General features: G+C 45.8%; 1 protein-coding gene across 2 annotated transcripts in view; it reads right to left on the minus strand.

Moving 5' to 3' along the window:
- Positions 1 to 617: 617 nt before the first annotated feature.
- Positions 618 to 15,283, minus strand: part of GAB3 (GRB2 associated binding protein 3) — a 60,978-nt gene continuing 46,312 nt past the window's right edge. The window contains exons 9-10 of one of the 2 annotated variants that reach the window (XM_024116807.2): positions 5,060 to 5,176; positions 618 to 3,821 (exon numbers count right to left, since the gene is read on the minus strand). In XM_024116807.2, coding sequence (XP_023972575.1) covers positions 3,705 to 3,821; positions 5,060 to 5,176 — 234 coding nt within the window. In that variant the 3' untranslated portion in view covers positions 618 to 3,704. The remainder of the gene's footprint in view (positions 3,822 to 5,059; positions 5,177 to 15,283) is intronic. The other variant, XM_024116808.2, reaches the window with a different exon arrangement.

The raw sequence follows: 15,283 nt of genomic DNA on the forward strand, positions 1-15,283 counted from the left end.
CAATTAAAATAAGGAAATGATAACAATAAATGCAATTTAAGATCAAGGAAAAGAAAGAAGTAGAAAGCTGGAAACTTAGGGAGCTGTCTGGTGGAGTAAAGGGGCCAGAGCACAAGGGGCCTGGGGCTCAGAGACCTTTAGGTCAGGTCTCCTGGCCCCTGCTTCTGCAGTTAGCCTGTGGGCCGACCTACTCTCCTTTAGGTCAAGGGCTCGGTCTGGAGTGTGTGTCAGGAAAAAGCGTTCATGGTACTCAGCCTCGTACTGGACCAGGGTGAGGAATTCCACGTGGCTTCTCCTCCTTTCTCTCAGCACCAGGACTCCTGCTGGCTGTAGGGTCTCTGCTTTGGGCGTTTTCCCCAGACCTGAGCCCCTGCTATTCTGTTGTCTCTGCCTCACATCGTGGCCTACAGATGCTGCTGACCTGGCAGCCAGGGCAACTGGGAGTCTCAGCCATAGGGAGAAGGGAGGTGGTGGCCCAAGAGACCCCTCCTGGGGAGAAGCAAGCTGGGCGCTGTTGCTTTTTAATGTCAGTAGTGGCAAAGGTTGTGTTATACGTGGTTTCTGGCAGAGCCGGTGATTTTACTGCCAATTATCGAAGCTAGTTGCTGACCCAGATGTCAAGATGTGGTTTGGCTGAGCAAAAGTGGTACTTCTTACAGCCACCTGCCCCACCGTTTGCAGCGAAGTAACATGGATATAGGTCATTCCATGTGAGTCACGTTAGGTCTGTTGTATTTGAAAATGGCAATGAAGTCTACTTCCACTTATTCAGGTTTCAGAATGCATCCCGTAGTTTTTCAGATGTCATCACTTAAATAAGAGGGCACTGAGGTCACGATTCCTCTCCTTATAAGACTTTTATTAATGCCAGACATGAAATGGTAAAAACATAGTGAATTGTTAAAAATCTGCACGGTTGTGGATACAGAGGTGCTTTGAACGGGGACCGAGGAGGAGGCCTTGAGGGGGGAAGCCAGGCCTAAGGGGAGCCATCAATCTCGACCTGGACCCAACGGCCACGATTCAGCTGCTGCTTGCTGCGTGGTGCAGAGGCCTGGACACTGCGTCCTCAGGGTCACAGCATCCATGCCCTTGTAGCCAGGCTGTGTGCTGGGCCTCAGGGCTCCTCCCTCCCCAAGGAAAGCTTAACTCCCAACGTTCCTGGGCCTGTGGACGTAGGCTTGAGAGCCTTCAGTCCCCCTTTCTGCATGACAAAACACCTGATCTGGAAGTATTTCCTAATGAAAGGCGACGGAAGGAAACGAAGCCAAAAGGAGCTACAGAAAATAATGCGAGATTAATTGCTGCACTGTCCCGTTATGTTGATTCCCAAATCTTCTAGAAAGGAAAGGTGTACTCTGCAGAGTGTACAGACACGCCATGTGTACTTGACTTGGAGTGGTATCTGGGATCATTTCTGTTAAAAAAACACAAAAATCCCTCAGACCCCATCAGAATCATAGCCCTCTATTACACGTGGATTATCTCTGCCGGAAAACAAGATCTGGCCGGCATCGTTGTGATTTACGGTGCCTTTCTCAGGAGCATATGCTGCCGTCAGCTCAAAAACTACCTGTACTTTGTGTCCCTGAATCATTACGCCTTTGTGTGGCCATCCATTAGCAGCTTTATCAAAGCCAGACATAATCCCATACACCCTGGAAATGAGGGTGAAGTCGTATCTTTTTTAAAATCCCTAATCACTCCCAAACAAGTCACACTGCCCTAGTGTCTATTGCTTCGTGCAGTAAGTATGTCCCTGGAAATGTTTTGTGGAAACAGATTTTTGTTTTTTGGTCAACTGGATGACATTTCACTGCCGACAAGATTTCAGCTGCATTTACTATTCCAGTCTATCTTCGATCCGGTGAGGTTCTTGACACTTGGATGTACAATTTTTCTGCACTGGCCTTCGTCGGGCAATCAGTGACCTACACACAGGTGGCCCACACGTAAGGAAGCCACCATCTATGGGAACTGGCAGTCTGTAGCCCTGGATTCTCGCCTAACGCTCTGTGGCTCCTTGCCAGTCACACAAGGAAGAAGGCAGCGCCTTACCGGCTCTGGCCGTGGAGCAGGCCGTGGGCTCAGGGAGCCCTCTCGTGGCTCCACCCAGACTCACTAAGTACTCTTAACTTAGTTAAAGCCCTTGGCAATTGCCCCCCATCTTGCTCTGGGAAGAAAATGATGTCACCAGACCGTGCCGCTTTGCACATCAAAATTACTTCTTTTGTGGTCTGAAAAACCAAGATTTGGGCACTTACCTTCGGAGCAGGTCGAAACCCTGAAACCCTGCAGCAAAGCCTACAGTTGCCCTGCCTAACCTTGGCTGCCGCAGACCTGCCCGCCTATTTGATCCATCCTCGTATATAAGACACCGTGCCAGAACAGTGGGCCAGAACCTGCTTACTACCCAGGTGTTCAGATTTGTCTTCTGGCTGCAGGTACTCAGAAGGATCAGGAAGGGGCATTAAGTAAAACTCCATGCCCAATCGAGCCTGCTGTCTGGGTGCCCTGAACCCCAGCGCCCCATAAAGGAAGGGGTGACAAGATGCCCTCACTGCATGGTGGGCATGTGTGCACCTTCACTAAAGCAGAAGGGAAAAATTCGCCAGGAAACCTGAGACTTGAAGTCACCGCTTTCTGGTTTGTTGGTTTGTTGGTGTGTTTGCTTTGGATCACAGCTATCACTCAGAAGCTTGAGTCCAGCACAGGGTGGCCAGGGACGGCTTTCCCCGAGGTGGCAAAGAGTCTTCTGCCAGCATTAGCCAGCTCGTGGGAAACACACGGCAAGGGGACCGTGTGAACCAAGAATGGACTTCACACTGATTGTCGGGAGGTGTCTCTAATGGTAACTGCTGATTACGTTCGAGTGCCCTGTTTGAACGCCATACAGAGAAACCCTGGCTCGACAGGCATACCTTTCAAGTATAAAAGCACCTGCTCAAAATCCTATGAGAGGGAGAGGAGATGATGAGTCATCCCGTGTCTGCACGTGTTTCCCACGCGTCTCCGAAGTTACCCTAAGTGACTGAAGCAGCATTAGATGGTGGACGGAGCCCGACTTGCTGTCTCACTCCACGAGTCATCTTGGGTCAAGCGTTCCCCTCTCTGGTTCTTGGTATTGTTTTCCTCAAAGTGGGAGCAATGATCTCCGCCAAGCCTAGCTTCCGAGGTCTTTGAGGGGAAGAGATGAGACGATGCGTGTGAAAGCATGCCGGGAAAAGGCCAACAGCAATGGGACACCCAGCCACAGGTGGCTGCTTAAGCACGATGTCCTTAGAGCCGCCAGTGTCATCTGATACGCTCATCACGGACCTCGGGACTCGAAGCTCCCGTCACCTGCATTGTCTTTCTGCCACCGTCACTAGGCTTGGTGTCTTGCACTGTGTCTTCAGGGGTGGGGACGAGACGGTGTCCAGGCGCGTCTCTCCTAGGATCATTTACGATTCCAGTGGAAGCACAGGAGGGAGATCGAAACTTCAGGCATCGGGGTCAAAAGATGTCATCCTGTGGGCTCCAGTCCGCAGGTCAAAGGCTCCACCGGAGAAGATTCCTAACGCCACTTTTGCTTTGATTGTGCCTACCGTGCCCGAACGGAGTTTTCTACATCCCAGTCCACTGGCCTGAGGCTCGGCAGGGGCAAGCGCGGCCGCTGGCAGGGGCTGGCCCCCCTCAGCGCCCCCGGCCGCAGCCCGGCCCCGTCACACCTTGGACTGCCTCTCGTCCGTCCACTCCTGCTTTGTGCTCCGGAGGGCCTGCGTCTTCCGCTCATCCACTTGCACGTAGTCTACCCTTTGCTCCTCCGAGAAGAGAAGTTTCTGAAGGGGGAGGACAAAAAGGTTTCATTACCAATTATCAAATTTTAAAATGCAGCATAGTGTCAGCCAGTCTCTGGTGGATGACAGCGTCCAGTACTGGCTGGCCCTCCCTCCTGGGTTGTCACTCGCAGAAACGTCACGCTGCGTGTGCACGTGTGCAGGTCTCTCCCTCACCTCTGCCCCACGTCCGCTTGGCTCTAGCCAGCTGACTCGCCTTGACCCGTATGATGGGAGTGGGGTGACGGGCGCCCCTCCTAAAGCGAAGGACACCGGCATGCCTCACGTGGGGACCGTGACGGACTGTCCCATGGGCCACAACTGAGGAGCCTTTGCGGTCGAGAGCCGCAGAGATTCGGGGCTCGTCTTCACCGCACAGCCGACCAGAACTGACTACTGCACCGCCTGTGCTTATCTGTCTATCCTGCTGACCGGCTTTGCTGGGGTATCATTTTAGGTTTCTGGAATGAAGTGAAAGGGAAAGGAGAAGTGGGACCTCCTTCAGCAAAAGGGAAGGGAAGCCTCCCAGACTCTTTTTCTCTCCACACACACAAGATGAAATTATACTGTATATTCTGTTCAGCAAGTCTAGACTATGACCATCCCGTGCTAAACAATATTTAGCTGTTGTCCGCTGCTTAGCAGCCATTCATTCCACGGCTTCCCCCGTGCCATGTGACACAGTGACAACAGTCAATGGCTAAGGTCCCTTACGTGTATTAACTCACTCAATCCTCACGACAGGCTTCTGCTGACCACTCTACAGACAAGAATACTCCTCAGAGGAGTCAAAACTGCCCAACCTGGCGCTCGAGGCCCTCCACGGAGCTGTTTCAAAGCCAACGGAGAGCCCCCGTCGCCATCCCCAGAGTCTAGCCAAACGGGGCTGTTACTTCTTCCCTCAGCAGGCCCCTCCTATGCCTGGACTACACTTTACCCCACCCTCATCTCTGCCAGAGCAATTTCTCAACAAACCTTAGGGTCCAAATTTTGAAGAGCACGGATACTACATACATTTACATAGAGACGTGCAAAGAACATACCCCCGAGGGAAATACACAATACAGAAGTCCTCCCAGGATTTCTGGGAGGCAGAATTAGGGCTGATTTTAAGATTCTTCACTGTACGTGTCTGTATGTTTAAGACTTTGCAAAGAGAACATCCATGGTGGAATCATCGAAACGAACTCCAAACCGAAATGGAATCTCCCGGGAATTCGCAGACACAGAATACTTCCTACCTGCTGCACAGGGGCTGGTGACGCCGAGTTGAAGTCCAGGGCTAAATAGTCCAGGCTGAATTTCCTCGTCCACGTCAGAGCTCCACTGCTGAGCAAGCTGGCTTCTCTGTGCTCCTCCTAGAAACCAACGTCACAGGATGCGGCCCGATGAGTCCTGTGCAGCTCAGCCTGCACCTCGGAGGGAGAGCTGGCTTTGAAATACAATACAGCCCATTTGGCTTTCACATGAAGCTATGCCTTCATTCACCATTGAAGCAGTTGGCCAAAATCTCCCCCAAGAAGAAATCATTTTACGGATCTGACAGGCCCATGATACCTTAGAGACTTTAAATCCTGAAAAGGTCAATCACACTTATGAAAGCTTTAGTATAGACATCCCAAACGCACTTAAAGATACTTTATACAATACAAACAGTGATAACGTGTGCAACACATACCCATGGCATCACCATCCACCTTCAGAGTATACCACCGCTACACGACACACACAGCATATGCCGAGGGCCCCCTTCTACTGCTGCCTTCTTGCCCCCCGAGGGGGTGAGTGCTATCTGGAACTTGGTGTTTACCACTTTTCTTTTTTTTTTGCGGTACGCGGGCCTCTCACCGTTGTGGCCTCTCCCGCTGCGGAGCACAGGCTCCGGACGCGCAGGCCCGGCGGCCACGGCTCACGGGCCCAGCCGCTCCGCGGCATGCGGGATCCCCCCGGACCGGGGCACGAACCCGCGTCCCCCGCGTCGGCAGGTGGACTCTCAACCACTGCGCCACCAGGGAAGCCCTTTTCTTTCTAAAGATGGTTTTATGAATGTGTGAGTGTCCTTAAGTGACATACTGTTTTGTTTTGCCTGTTTTGAACTCGTATCAATAGAACCGTATTGTATGCATTTGTGGTGACTTCAATTTGCACTCCATTTACATACTTCACATTCACCCATGTCAATGCCCTATTTCATTCATTTTCATTAGCATACATGATTCCATTGCATAATTTATTTAACTGTTCCACCAACAACAGACATTTGAGTTGTTTCCAGTTTGGAGGCTCTTACGAGCAATGCTGCTGTGAGCATCCATGCACCTGTGGAAGAATGTCTAGGGTGTGTCTCTGGGATGTGGGCCCCTTCAACTTGGCTATCACCAGCCTGATAGGAGGAAAATGGTATTTTACTGTGATTTGATTTTCCACGCCCTGGATAATTTAATTAATTGGCCATCTTTTCATTTGTTTACAGGTCATTTATTTATTTTTTTTCTGTGAATTATCTGTTTAGGTTTTTTTTTTTTTTTTTTTTTTTTTTTTGTGGTACGCGGGCCTCTCACTGTTGTGGCCGCTCCCGTTGCGGAGCACAGGCACAGGCTCCGGACGCGCAGGCTCAGCGGCCGTGGCTCACGGGCCCAGCCGCTCCGCAGCATGTGGGATCTTCCCGGACCGGGGCACGAACCTGTGTCCCCTGCGTCGGCAGGCGGATTCTCAACCACTGCGCCACCAGGGAAGCCCTAGGTTTGTTTTTGTTTTGCTAATTTTTAGACTGAAGTGCTTGTATTTTTCTGATTTTTCTCCGTAATTCCTCACATATCTAAGAGACTAATAATTTGTTGGTTATGTGTGTTGCTAATAGCTCATCACAGTCTACAGTGGGTTCTTCTTGGTATTTTTTAAATTAAGAATTGTTCTCGCTTTCAGTGTTAATATATCAATATTTTCCTGAGTAGCTTGCTCTTGTATTTTGTTTAAAGAATTCTTCCTATGCTGAGGTTGTAATTTGTTTTCCCACATCTTCTTCTAAGTTATAAAGCTTCGTCCTTTGCATTCAAGTAATAATCTAGCCTCAAGTGATTTTAACATGTGGTGACCCAGGGATACAATTAATTCCCTTTTGTTCTGTTTTGTACCCCACATGGGTGACCCTCCTTTCCCCAGTAATGCGGCCTCTGCTCACATATCACATCCCCATATGTGAATAGCTGGTCAGTTCTACTGAATATTTTTGCTGCATCTGAGCCAATCACATCACTTTTCTCCTTTAACATGTTAATGTGCTGGACTGACTTGATAGATTCCTTTAATTTATGGTTTTAACAGCTCACGCACGTCTCAGGGAATATTTGTAACAATAGATTAAAAAAATGTTTCTCCTTCTGGCATAGTTTTCGTTTCCTCCAATCTGTTTGTTTGGTTTCTGTCTTTACGCTAGCGCTTCCCTGAGATGTCTGATGAAATCATTGACTGTCTGCTCATATTTAAGAGTGAAAGACCAAAACGCTGATCTGAAGCTCCGACTGACTACATGGGTGGTGCTTGTCAGCTGTGGGGTTCACTGCAAGGTGACCTTGCTGGATGATTTTCTTGGGGAGCCCCTAATATTAGGACCCATGTCTTGCCTCTTGGGCTGCTCAAATAGGTCTGAGAACTGTCTTCGAATCTCTAGACCCAATTGTAAAGGTCTGCTTGTCAACATTCTGGAAGAGAGCTGCTGGAAAAGGGTTTGGGAAAGGCTCGCGTATCTATTGTGCATATTTACTTACGTTGCTTTTAGCCTAGTATTCTCAGTCAGATGTGTCTGGCATCCCCCAGGGCAGAGACCCCTTGTTTTACTCTCTCCAGAGACTACACTTCATCTTTTGTGTGGAGTATTTAGGATTCAACTCTCTTGGGTCTGATAAATCATTCACTACAAATCCACCTGCTTTCCAGTTTCCAATACGTTACTGTGTTGTCTTCTTCACTTCTTCACAGTCGTGGGGGTTTATGCCTTTAACAAATCCTTTACTGTGATTTTAGAGGCTGGTTTGGGACGGAGGGAAAACCGAAGTCTGTGGTCAATCTGCCGTCTTTACCGAGATGCCCATGAACAGATTCTCAAATGTTAAACCCACTTTGCATACCGGGACTAATTCCGACTTGTTCTTGCATATTTTTAAAATTAATTAATTAACTTATTTATTTTTGGCTGCGTTGGGTCTCCGTCGCTGCGTGTGGGCTTTCTCTAGTTGAGGCGAGCGGGTGCTACTCTTTGTTGCGGTGCGTGGGCCTCTCATTGCGGTGGCTTCTCTTGTTGCGGAGCACGGGCTTTAGGGGCGTGGGCTTCAGTAGTTGTGGCACACCGGCTCAGTAGTTGTGGCACGCGGGCTCAGAAGTTGTGGCTCGCCGGCTCTGTAGTTGTGGCTCGCGGGCTCTAGAGCGCAGGCTCAGTAGTTGTGGCGCATGGGCTTCGTTTCTCTGCAGCATGTGGGATCTTCCCGGACCAGGGCTCGAACCCGTGTCCCCCGCATTGGCAGGCGGATTCTTAACCACTGCGCCACCAGGGAAGCCCGTTCATGCATATTTTCAGTTTTATAAAGCGCTGAACTTATTTTACTGAAATCTTTAGGATTTCTTTTGTAAACGGCTTTACTGAGATATAATTCCATACCATGCGATTCTCTCACTTAAAGTGCACAATTCGGTGGTGCTTAGGCTATTCACATATTTGTGCAATCATCACCTCAATTTTAGAATATTTTCATCATCCCAAAACGAAATCCTGCACCCCTTAGCCATCATCCCCTAGTCCCACTATCTCCCCAAGCTCTAGGCAACCACCACTAATATAATTTCTGTCTCTATAGATTTGCTATTCTAGACATGTCATACAGCTGGAATCATACAATATGTGGTTGTGATACTGTAATTTCCAAGAAATACATATTTGGTCATTCAGATGACCAAATATTTATTTCTCATACATGGTTGGTCTTCAGTCCACAATTCCTGGGTCACAGCTCCCCAAACCCTTCGAATTTCCTAAGTGTTGAGAATGACACAGATGTCTCTTATTATAGGAACGAGGTGACTTTTAGGTGGCACCTAACGACGTGCCTCCTAATTGCCAGGAGAACCAACCATGTGACCAGAAGCTCCCACCCGATCTCTGGGGAGTGGGGAGGTGCTGGAGCTTGACTCAGTCACCAACGGCCAATGAGTTAACCAGTCATACCGTATAATGAAGCCTCCATAAAACCCACCAGGACTGGGTTCAGAGAGCTTCTCGGTTGGGGAACACCTGGAGGTGCTGAGAGAGTGGCCCCTGGTGACGGCGTGGAAGCTCTGGGCCCTTTCCTCATGCCTCACCCTGTGCATCTCTTCCATCTGGATGTTCATCTGTATCCTTTATCATATCCTTTTATAATAAACTAGTAAACATAAGTAAGTGCTTCCCTGAATTCTGTGAGATGCCCTAGCAAACGAGTCAAACCCAAGGAGGGGGACGTGGGAACCTCCAATCTGTAGCCAGTCAGTCAGAAGCACAGATAACAACCTGGGATTGTGACTAGCAGCTGAAGTTGGAAGGGGTGGGCAGTCTTGTAGGACTGAACCCTTAACCTGTGGAATCTGACGCTATCTCCCGGTGGAAAGTGTCAGAATTGAGGTGAATCCATGGATACCCTGCCGGTGTCCGAGAACTGCTTGGTGTTATGTGGGAAGCCACCCCAACCAACACACACACATCCTGGAACTGGGTCCAGAAATCCCAAAGAGTGGTCTTTTGTGGTTGGCTTCTTTCACTCAGCATGTTGTTTTCAAGGTTCATCCTTGTTGTTTCATGGATCTGATTTCATTGTATGGCTGCATAACATTCCACTGTGTAGCCATACCACATTTTATTTACCCATTCGTCATTTGGTGAACATTTCGGTTGCTTGCGCTTGTTGGCCATTATGAAAAATGGTGCTATGAACATTCATGTGCAAGATTTGGTTGGACTTATTCTTGCTTAGGATTTTTTAACCTGCATGAATGAGTGAGATTGATATATAATTTTCTGCTTATGTTAGTGCTATTTGTTTTGGTATCAAGTTATTTTAGCTTTATAAAATAAGGTGGGCAATATTTCCTCTTTTGGCCATTCCCTGGAGGTGCTTATGTAAGATTGCAATGATCGCTTCCTTTTGATAGAAAGTTTCTGTAAAGTTTTGGGGGCCTCGTGATCCTTTGTAGTAAAAATTTCCCTACGTATTCAGTTTCTCTAATAATTTGTGTTTTCTGTTTTTACTTGAGTCAGTTTTTAATAATATTTTTCTGAGAATTTGCTTATTTTCACTAAAGTTTTCAAATTCACTCAATATGAAGTTGTTCATAGTATTCTCATGTCATTCATCTCTGATGTATTTGCAATTATTACCTCCTTCCTTTGCGTTCTTAACATTGCTTATTGGCATGCATTGCTTTCTCTCTTTTTTTTTAACATCTTTATTGGAGTATAACTGTTTTACAATAGTGTTAGTTTCTCCTTTACAACAAAGTGAATCAGTTATACATATACATATGTTCCCATATCTCTTCCCTCTTGCGTCTCCCTCCCTCCCACCCTCCCTATCCCACCCCTCTCACGGTCACAGAGCACAGAGGTGATCTCCCTGTGCTCTGCGGCAGCTTCCCACTAGCTATCTAATTTACATTTGGTAGTGGCATTGCTTTCTCTTGACTGGTTGCATTCAATTTTAATCTCTTAAAAGAGAAAATTAGGTCGGTGCTGATTCTAATTTTGTTGTTTATTTTGTTAACTTCTGTTCTCACCTTTATTCATTTTCCTTTCATGGGGTTTATTTCTTCAATTTATTATTATGAAAAATTTCTAATAATCAGCCAAATTGAAGAAAATATGCTATGAACACCCATATACCTACCATCCACATTCTACCACTAACATCTGACTACAATGAACTATCTGTGAGTCTTTGGACTGAGGATGGGTGTCTTTCATGAACTGTGAGAAACTGACATTATCCCTTTACATATTGCTTCTCTATTTTTTTCCTATTATCTCCTTCTGTAACGCCGACTGGACAAATGTTTGACCTTCTCATACTATCTTCCATTTCTCAACTTTATGTTTTTATCTCCTTGTCCTGACTTATCAGTAACTTCAAAACTATATTCTAGTTCACTAAATTACTCTTTGGGTTTAGTCTGTTTAACTAACCAATTGAGTTTCTAATTTCATCCCTATTTTTATGTCTAGAAGTTCTAAATGGTCTTTTCTAATCCACCTGGTCATTTTTAAATAGTATCTTGTGACTCAGTCCACCTTTCAACTCCTCATCTTATTTTTCAAATATACAAAACATAGTTATTTTATATGTGAAATCTAATATTTCTAATAATGACTTACTTCCCTATGTGATTTTATTTTTTGTAATTCCTATTGATTCTCAGGATTTGCAATTTCTCAATATTTTTGGCCCGAGAGATCCCCTTTCCTTTCTTGGCAGTTGAGTTTTGGATTTAAAAATACATTTAAAACTATATTCTCTACCATTTTAAGATTATTTTTATATGGTGGTCATGTGGTTTTCACAGTGCCTTGCCTACCGAAGTGCTTCATCAAATTTAAAAAAATAGAACAGGGACTTCCCTGGTGGCGCAGTGGTTAAGAATCCACCTGCCGATGCAGGGGACACGGGTTCGAGCCCTGGTCCGGGAAGATCCCACGTGCCGCGGAGCAACTAAGCCCGTGCGCCACAACTACTGAGCCTGCGTGTCACAACTACTGAAGCCTGCGAGCCACAACTACTGAAGCCCTTGCGCCTAGGGCCCGTGCTCTGCAACAAGAGAAACCACTGCAATGAGAAGCCCACGCACCACAATGAAGAGTAGCCCCCGCTCGCCACAGCTAGAGAAAGGCCGCACACAGCAAAAAAAAAAAAAAAAAAAGAAAGAAAAAGAAAAAGAAGAACAAAGCTGGAGGAATCACACTGCATGATTTCAAACTATACTATAATCAAAGCAGTGTGGTAGTGGCAAAAAAACAGACACATAGATTAATGGAACAGAATAGACCCCATAAATAAATCCATACTTATATGGTCGATTAATCTACGACGAAGCAAGAATATACAATGGAGAAAAGACAGCTTCTTCAATAAATGGTGTTGGGAAAACTGGACAGCTACATGCAAAAGAATCAAACAGTACTACTTTCTCACAGCATATACAAAAACAAATTCAAAATGGAAGAAAGACAAATACAAGACCTGAAACCATAAAACTCCCAGAAGAAAACATACACAGTATATTCTTTGACATGGGTCTTAACAATATTTTTTGGTTATGTCTCCTCAGGCAAGAGAAAGAAAAACAAAAAATAGATAAACTAAAAAGCTTTTGCACAGCAAAGGGAACTATCAATAAAACAAAAGGGCAGTCTACTGAATGGGAGAAGATATTTTCAAATGATACATCTGACAAGAGGTTCATATCCAAAATATACGAATAACAAATACAACTCAACATCAAAAAAACAAACAACCTGATTAAAAAATGGGTAGAGGACCTGAATAGACATTTTTCCAAAGAAGACATACAGGTGTCCAACAGATAGATGAAAAGATGCTCAACATCGCTAATCAGCACGTAAATGCAAATCAATACCACGATGAGACATCACCTCACACCTGTCAGAATGGCCATCGTCAAAAGAACACAAGTAACAAGTTTGGTGAGGATGTGGAGAAAAGGCAACCCTCCTACACTGTTGGTGAGAATGTAAACTGGTGCAACTGCTATGGAAAACAGTATGGAGGTTTCTCAAAAATTAAAAATATGATTCAGTAATTTCACTTCTGGGTATTTATCCCCCCCAAATACAAAAACACTAATTCGAAAAGATACACGCACTCCCAGGTGCTGCTGTCCACTGCAGCACTATTTACAATATAGCCAAGACACGGAGGCACCCTCAGTGTCCATCACTAGATAAACGGATAAAGATGTGGTATACGGATGTGTATATATGTGTGTGTGTGTGTATGTACATGTGTGTCTATATATACACACACACACACACACACACACAATGGAATGTTACCTAGCAAAAAAAAAAGAAAAAAAGAAATCTTGCCATTAGGACAACATGGGTGGATCTAGAGGCTGTTATGCCAAAGTGAAATAAGTCAGAGAAAGACAAACGCTGCATGATCTTACTCATACGTGGAATCTAAACAAAACAAAAACCAAAACCAAAAAACAGGGGCTTCCCTGGTGGCACAGTGGCTAAGAATCCGCCTGCCGATGCAGGGGACACGGGTTCGAGCCCTGGTCCGGGAAGATCCCACGTGCCGCGGAGCAGCTGAGCCCGTGCGCCACAACTGCTGAGCGTGCGCTCTAGAGCCCGCGAGCCACAGCTACTGAGCCCGCGTGCCACAACTACCGAAGCCCATGCGCCTAGAGCCCGTGCTCCGCAACAAGAGAAGCCACTGCAATGAGAAGCCCGCCCGCGCACCACAACGAAGAGTAGCCCCCGCTCGCCGCGACTAGGGAAAGCCCACGCGCAGCAATGAAGACCCAACGCAGCCAAAAAAAAAAAAAGCCAAAAACAAAAAATGAAAACAGACTCATAGATACAGAGAACAAATGGGTGGTTGCCATAAGGGAGGGGGTGAGGAGTGGGCGGAATAAGTGAAGGGGATTTGGAGGTACACACCTCCATTATATAATAGGTAACCCATGGGAATGTACTCTACAGTGTAAGGAACAGGATCGATAATATTGTAGTAAGTCATAGAGGGACAAATGCTTACTAGACTTATCATGGTGATCATTTCATTCCTGTATGAAAATGTCAGTCACTATGTAGTACACCTGAGACGAACAAAATGTTGAACGTCAACTATATTTCATTGAAAAATAAAGTAGCTAAAGAAGGATAGGTGACTTTAATAAAGCAAAACTTGTATTTCAGCCCCTAGCCTAAATTTTTACATTCAGATAAGAACTTGTCCTCCAAGAGAAAAAAATTATGCATATGATTATGTGCAAAATCGAAACTGAATTATATTAGTTCTGTCTACCAAATGGGTTGTTTTGTGGAACAAGTGAAATAATGTAAATCAAAGTCATTTGAAAATATCATATTACTGAATTTAAAACACACAATTGAATGAGATGGGATAGGCTTTAAATTCATTTATGTGGTGGTTCCCTCAGAGCTACCTTCCTTCAGCCAGTTTTCTGGGCTCTTAATCTACTGTGTCATATTGTCTAGTAATGTACAGAGACAGTCATTAATCAATGATTATATACAGGCGAGAAACCAATCCTGAATTACGTTGTTAATGAAACACTGGTCTTTCTCACAACCTCAAAGATCAGAAATAACTGCTAGTGTCTGGAATGACTCTGCACTTGCTTCTGTGAGGCTATAGATTCACTTCCCTTCTCTGTTCTCTGGAGACAAAGCACAGCTGGGCAGTATCTTTTATAAGAGTGTTTTCTTCTAGAAGTTTCCCAAGGGCCATTACTAAGTGTGAAAAATATTGGGAATACCACAGCAGACTGGATATGAGTCACTTTCCACCTGCATATGGGTACTCACAGAACAATCTGTCAAACAGAAAGGCAAAATGAAGCATTTAATTGCTGCTTCACTGGAGATGAGTGTTTTGAGAATTTTAAATGCCTCTTCCTGTCACGTATAGGAAGGTAGAGTTCTCTCCTCAAAAGTATATAGTCTCAGTGCCTTGAACACTGTCCTTCTAAGATCTCTTTTTCAAAATTTCATAGTTTAAACAGAGATTCTCTCTAGAGTTCCCTCCATCTGAAAGCTCTGGCTAAAGGGCCTGATAATTGCCAGAGGTGCTAAAAGACCCTCTTCCTCCTCAGTAACCCATTCTCAACAGAATCCAAGGTAGAGAGAATGGAAGGGACAAGAGGGCAGGAGAGACTGAACCATAAATCGTTCATCAAAGGATCGAGATGTCGGGTCTCTGTGCACTCTACCAGGAGTCTCCAGAGACCAGACCCATCCATGACCCGGGACACTGGGCCACCCTCCCAACGGGACTCTAAGTGATTCATCTTTGGTAAAAGTTCGGAGGTAGTCAGGGCAGGGCTACCCGGTGGTGTGGTGGAAGGGAACATCCAATGCGTGAGCTTTCACAGCTTAGACTCTGGACAGCCGGGGAGCTACAAAGCTACTGGGGTCAAACACGATATCCCAGCCACGGTGAAAAGAATTGCCAGCATTTCCATTTTCCCGTTACACATTGCAGCCCTGGGTACACTTAAAACCGTGGCCTCAAAATGGTACGAGGAGCTGAATATTGCAGGAAAGAAAACCGACTTCATAACAACTTGTTCCCAGTCTGGAAAACATTGTAAGCTTGTATTACAGTGAAGTAATTGTTTTAAGATTGCACGGGACTTTCTGAACGCTATGTTTCCTTTACAGTGGACTGATAAGAATA

The sequence above is a fragment of the Physeter macrocephalus genome, chromosome 21 (genome assembly GCF_002837175.3).
Source record: "Physeter macrocephalus isolate SW-GA chromosome 21, ASM283717v5, whole genome shotgun sequence".
Classification (NCBI taxonomy): domain Eukaryota; kingdom Metazoa; phylum Chordata; class Mammalia; order Artiodactyla; family Physeteridae; genus Physeter; species Physeter macrocephalus.